Below are 6,000 nucleotides of genomic sequence, written 5' to 3' on the forward strand. Positions count from 1 at the left end.
ATCATATTTTCAGTCCCCTCCCGGCACTCCAGAAACTTTAAAGAGTTTTCTGTAGCAGCTAAAAACAACCAATTTCCTTTCCGGAAAGCTCTTCCGATGCTTCCAGAGCAAGTGATTTTAACACGTTCTCAAAAAACGTTTAAACATGGTTACAAAAAATTATTTGTCCCTAGAAGTCTTGAGCCAGCCATTAGTGAAATTGAATTTGTCACATTATATTCAGTACAGTCAAGTTTCAATATTTGCGGCAGGTCAGTGTACTAGAAGGTGGCATGTATCCTGGGGTGGGTGGGTGTTTGAGAAAAAAATTTGTCATGTACTACCTGTGTACTATAATTGGGGTGTTGGGACCAAAATCGATTTTGATTTTTACTACCTGTGTACCAAAATAGGGGTGTTGGGTCCAAAGTCAATGTTAACAGTGTGGAAACAAAAAGGTTCAGAAATTATCTGCTAAAATAAAAATGTAAAGTTGTTCTTTTTTTATAAATCGATCAAGCCAAGTTTGTCCAAGATCATTCTTCCAAACTTCTTGGAATGAATTGAAACCCTACCATATCCCACTGAAATGAAGGTTTATAGAGTCAATGTAAACATTCAAACATTTGAATTCAAACATTCAACATTCTTACATTAGAGGTGCCAACTCTCACGCATTGGGTGTGAGACTCATGCATTTCCACATGGTCTCACGTAATTTTTGAAAAGTTGGATTTCTCACACATTTTGGATTTTTGAGAAAATTTTTCCTGTTTTTCCGATTTTTTGAAAAAAGTTTTCCCAATTCCCGATTTACCAATTTTCCGAAAAAAAGTTTCCCGATTTACCAATTTTTGGAAAAATGTTAACCCATTTCCGATTTTCGGAAAAAAGTTTCTTTATTTTCCGGATTTTTCCAGGTAGTACCCGGTAGTAAATGGGGGGTATGGGGTGGTTTTGGTTTTTTCCAGGTACTACCCGGTAGTAAATAGGGGGTATGGGGTGGTTTTGGGATTTTTCCATGTAGTATGGTGTACTTCAGGGGTGGGTGGGTGTCAAGTTTTGTAAAATACCTTGTACTACACATACGTGCCGCCTTCTATTACACTGACCCCCCCCTGTTTGCCGTATTACGAAAATCGCTATTTTGAGGAATTTTTGCCGTAATCAGTTTCGTTTTTAACATAAGGTCTTAGCAACAGGTACCTCAGGTATAGTTAAATTGAGAAAAAATCCTTGGAAACATAGAAATTCAAAAAGATTCACACTATCATATTCTACATTACAAAATACACCTATTCTTTTTTCTCGGTGCTTTGTAGGCTTAATTATCGTCATACAAAGTAAATAAAACCCCCTGGAAATCTTTGGGTTTTGATAAGCAAAATACTTACATACTATTGTTTACTTTTCTGGTATTCATCCAATCAAAATTCATGCTCAGAAACTTTCAACCAATCAAATTCCAGCCGTGGCACGGGGAATGATCCAATCAGAATCCCGAAGTTAAAGACTTACAGCCAATCAGAATTTGTTAGCGAGTGGTGTTCATCCATGATCCAATCAGATTCCCGTAACACAAAAGCGAAAGTGAAAGTAAAGGCTGAAGTGTATTCTTTTTTTGACGTGATTTGCATATATTAGAACAGAAAGAAACGCCAATTTTGTCAAAGATTTGTCTAAAACCACCTTATTTTTTATTGAGTATCCCCTAAATTTATCGAAAAATACATATTTCAACATTAATCTTAAAATCTCTTTTATCTAAATTTTTCAAAAACTGTTTGGAGTCTTTGTGGGAGGGTTAATGCTGATCTCAGAGTTTTAGTCAGCTGGCTTAATGCCAACAAAATTTCTTTGAATGCTAGCAAAACTGAGTTTCTTATTTTTCGTTCCCCTTGGAGACAGATGGACTGTATTCCAAGAATTAAGCTTTGCGGGAAAATTCTATCACCAAGTAAGAGTGTGAAGTATTTGGGTGTTCACCTTGACAATCATCTAAACTGGAAGGTTCATACTTCTTTCGTTGCTGCTACATTGAGAAGGGCAAATGGGGCAATATCCAAACTTCGTCACTATGTTCCAATTCACATCCTTCTAAACATTTATCATGCAATTTTTGCTTCTCATGTTCGCTATGCTAGTCAACTCTGGGGACTGTGTGACAATACTGTCACACATAGGATGCTTACTCTTCAAAACACTGCACTAAGACTCATGACCTTTAGTGAGCCAAGAACTTCTGCCACTCCTCTGTTTGCTTAGCTTAAATTACTCAAAATCTTTGATCAGGTGAAAGTAATGAATATCTTATTTATTCAAAAATACCTCCAGGGTAATCTTCCATCTGATGTCCTATCAACACTTAATTTTGATGAAATTGATCACAAAACTGTCACCAGGGGCAAAGCTAAATAAACGGTCAAAACCACAAATTTTGGACTTAACTCTTTCTCTCGTCTTTCGTCAAAACAATGGAATGAGTTACTAATAAATCATCCTGACACTGATTTTCACAACCTTGATACTGATGAACTAAAATCTTTAGCTACAAAATTATATTTAGACAAATACAAAGCTGAAGACGAATAATCTTTGTGTGTGTGTGTGTGTGTGTGTATACGTGAACTTAGTGTGTTTTCCCAGGGTGGGAGGGGGTGGGTGGTGTAACAGGAAGAACTTTATAGATAAGACTACTCAAAGAAATTGTCATAAAATAAAAATTAAAATATTTCTTATATTCATTATTTTGTTGTCACTATTAATATTATGATAATCGTTTATTCATTTTTTCTTTAGTTCTGTAATAATTTTTCAGTTTCTTCTAGGTTCCCCATTGTATTAGAGAAATCTATTTTTTTTTGTAAGGGGTTATCCTGCTGTGTTGCAGCAAAAATATATTCAATTCAATTCAATTGTTTATTAAGTATCCCCGGGGCTCAAACGTCGAAAGGAAAATAAGCAGGCGGAACTGCCCTCGTAGTGTAATCCCAGGATTGAAAAAACCTGGAGAAAACTTTTAGATTTTAGTAATTAGACAGCATAACAAAGGTCTGTTATATTTGAACATAATCGCCAAAAATCGTGCTCCAGAACGCCAAAAGTGCTCCGTAATTTTCCGGTGTTCTGGAGCACGAAAAAACGTCACTTTTCACTCCGGACATTTCTCCCTTCATTTTAACCTGAGATCAGAACTTGGGACTCTCTGACAAAACATGAGATGGCAATTGGGCCAACATTTCACTGAACCTCTATAGTCATTTAAATTGAGTTAATGAACCTCGGATTATAAAATACACAAATTCTCTTCCGCATTGAGTAGACTTCTAAATCGAAATATGAAAAAAATCTGTAACAAAAAAAAACATGCACGAATGTCCATGCGCTCTGAGATGTAGAAAAATAAATCAGAAGCAGTACGGATGGAGCGTTTGAGCTCACTGGTTATTTGTTCATCATATTGTGCAGTAAGCGGTTAGGCGGCGGACGTCCTCTGATTCTCCAAGCGGCATCCGGCCATTTAGACTGAAACAAAAAATTAAAAAGGGTGTGCTAGCAGTGAAAGTTATCGCGACACGTTATGAGAGAACCGTTGACAGTATACCGTGTGAAGTCGGGTAACTTGCATAGATATCAAATGCCTGATCAATCTGGCGGGTGGTCAGGTGACAAAATTTTCTGTTTAAAATTAAGTTTTTAACTCTCCAAGGATCATTTCTGCCAAATTTCATGCTTTTATCACTTTCTGAAGTCTCTTTATCACGCACGGAGCGTGCATAAGCGAGCGGGGTGCGACTCTTTTGGCAAACGCATGCGCGTAAGAAAAATTTGCAAAATTTACAATATGCGGGCCCTAAAAATGAAATTCAGTTGTTTTTTTCACGATTTTTTTCGTCTAGCCGCTATTCCGCTATGATTAGCCTCAAAACCCACAAAACTGTGTCTTTGACTTTTCAGCATCAATTCTTCAACAATCAACACATCTTACTTCGATAATTCCACACGTTTACACCTTGACGATAGTTGAAAGTCGAGAAGTTCCCCAATTAGTTTTTATTGCAAAAATGTTGTTTCAAACCATTTATAGCTATTTAAACCAGTATGCATTTTCTCTCATCTATCTATGCATCAAAAAGTGTTATCAATCTGATAGAGAAATGCAATGATGAAGAACTTCTTCTTCTCAATCGAAAAAATACAATACATCTTATTTTTCTGCGTATAATGTATAATGATTTCACATCTCTGAAAAAGCTGCTGCATTTATTTTGAAGATTTTTCTTTTTTGATGTTCATATTTTTGGCGGGAACTTGTCGAATGTTTTTGTTCGAATCTAACGTAATCGTAACGGATTTTCGGAAGTACGATATTCTTTTGAGCAGCGGATTGATAGCCTCGACCTCTTCTTACATAACTAGTGCGTAGTGGGCTCGAGGCGTCTATAGAATCCCTTTCGCTTTGCGAACACGAGACTCGTTCTCCGTGCGTAACCCCTTTTACGATTGATGCTAACAGACCCACACAGACCTCGCTATATTGGGATTAATTTGACCAAATTAAAGATGTCGGCATTAGACCAACTTACGATTTGGACCTTCCTTTTATTTCCATCTCTAAAGAAGGGTGTCAGAATTATATGAGGGATGTCGATAACCAACTTACCAGAACTTACAGTAAAATTTTTCCAGCCCTTAAGGGGGTCGTTGAAGCCTTTTTTTAACAGCTTCAGCTCAGGCCGTAAGGTGGGAGGGGGTTAATGTTCATACCATCAAAAAGAGTTTAAAAAAAGAAGGGAAATCTCACTTACAATAGAAGCTCCTTGCAGTGTCCCATAGTCTCAAAAAATACTAATCGTCAATTTACCCCCTCCCTCATGATAAAACCATTCCAATCCTGTCACATGTTTTCCCAATGAAGAAAAGAAGCATTACAATGTTAGCAAAGAAAAAGAACAGTAAAGAACCTGTGGGGAGATAGGTAATTTCAGGCTATTAAAAGTATATACTTTTCGGCCATTGATTTGGAAGGGGGGAAGGGGGTCAGAGTCTTAACAGGATCCATTTTTTGAAATTTTTGAAATTTTTGAACTTCACCTAAACATCCCTGTCATCATGTTAAAAAAAGTCAAAGAAATTGGCAGTTTTCAAATTCACAAAAAGCCTCATAAATTGCCTCATATTCTCCTTCAAATTTATTAAAGTTCTCTGGGTGGGTATAAGGGGAGTGGTGTCAAATATTTTGAAAATTTTTCTGTACATACTATGTGGATGACGTTGGAGAGTAACCACCTATCAACAAACTCCTTTCATTTAATAACCTAAACAAAAAATCTTAACTCGAAAAATATAACCCATATTGCAATGTATCATGTGACTTTTACTTATTTTTAGGAAAACTAATAAACAATGAATGAAATAGACCAGAAATTTCCACCATTGAAAAATGATTTGTTATTGAAAGCAGCTCGAGGTGAAGAGGTCTCAAGAATTCCAATATGGGTAATGAGACAAGCTGGAAGGTATCTGCCAGGTCTGTATCTATCTTTTCCTCAAACCCATCATTGTCAAATATCAACTTTATTCTATTCTGACTAACGTTTTCTTCTGATTCTGTTCTGACTACATTAAAGGAAGAAATTTTGGTGGGAAGAAAATTTGGCTGATAAAATTTAAGTTGCTCCATTCATTCCCCCAAATGTGTGCTATTTCAGGCTTTAAAACAGGTTTTTCCTTTTTTTAATGGTATTTTTCGGACAAAAATGTCCTTCGTTTGCCAAATTAAATTTTTCAAGTTCACCGCCAAATTGAATTCCCTCTGAAAAAACTTTTTCAGCCATCTGCCAAATTAAATTTCCGCCAAAAGTTCTTTTTGATTTGTTAGCCGTCTTATGTTTTCAATGCTCATTTTTCATTTTTAGAATTTCGAGAAGTACGTTTAGAACATGAATTTTTCAAAGTTTGCCGAACACGAGAACTGGCTTGTGAAGTGACCATGCAGGTGATTTTTTTTCGATATTTTGT

At 36.3% G+C, this 6,000-nt stretch overlaps 1 protein-coding gene across 1 annotated transcript in view; it reads left to right on the forward strand.

The window, feature by feature from the left end:
• Positions 1-5,364: 5,364 nt before the first annotated feature.
• Positions 5,365-6,000, forward strand: part of LOC136809470 (uroporphyrinogen decarboxylase-like) — a gene marked incomplete in the record, with an annotated part of 7,518 nt that continues 6,882 nt past the window's right edge. The window contains 2 exon segments of the mRNA XM_067066004.1: positions 5,365-5,509; positions 5,898-5,977. Of these exon segments, the coding sequence (XP_066922105.1) occupies positions 5,386-5,509; positions 5,898-5,977 (204 nt within the window).

Source organism: Clytia hemisphaerica, unplaced genomic scaffold, assembly GCF_902728285.1.
Source record: "Clytia hemisphaerica strain Z4C2 unplaced genomic scaffold, Clytia hemisphaerica genome assembly, whole genome shotgun sequence".
Taxonomy (NCBI): domain Eukaryota; kingdom Metazoa; phylum Cnidaria; class Hydrozoa; order Leptothecata; family Clytiidae; genus Clytia; species Clytia hemisphaerica.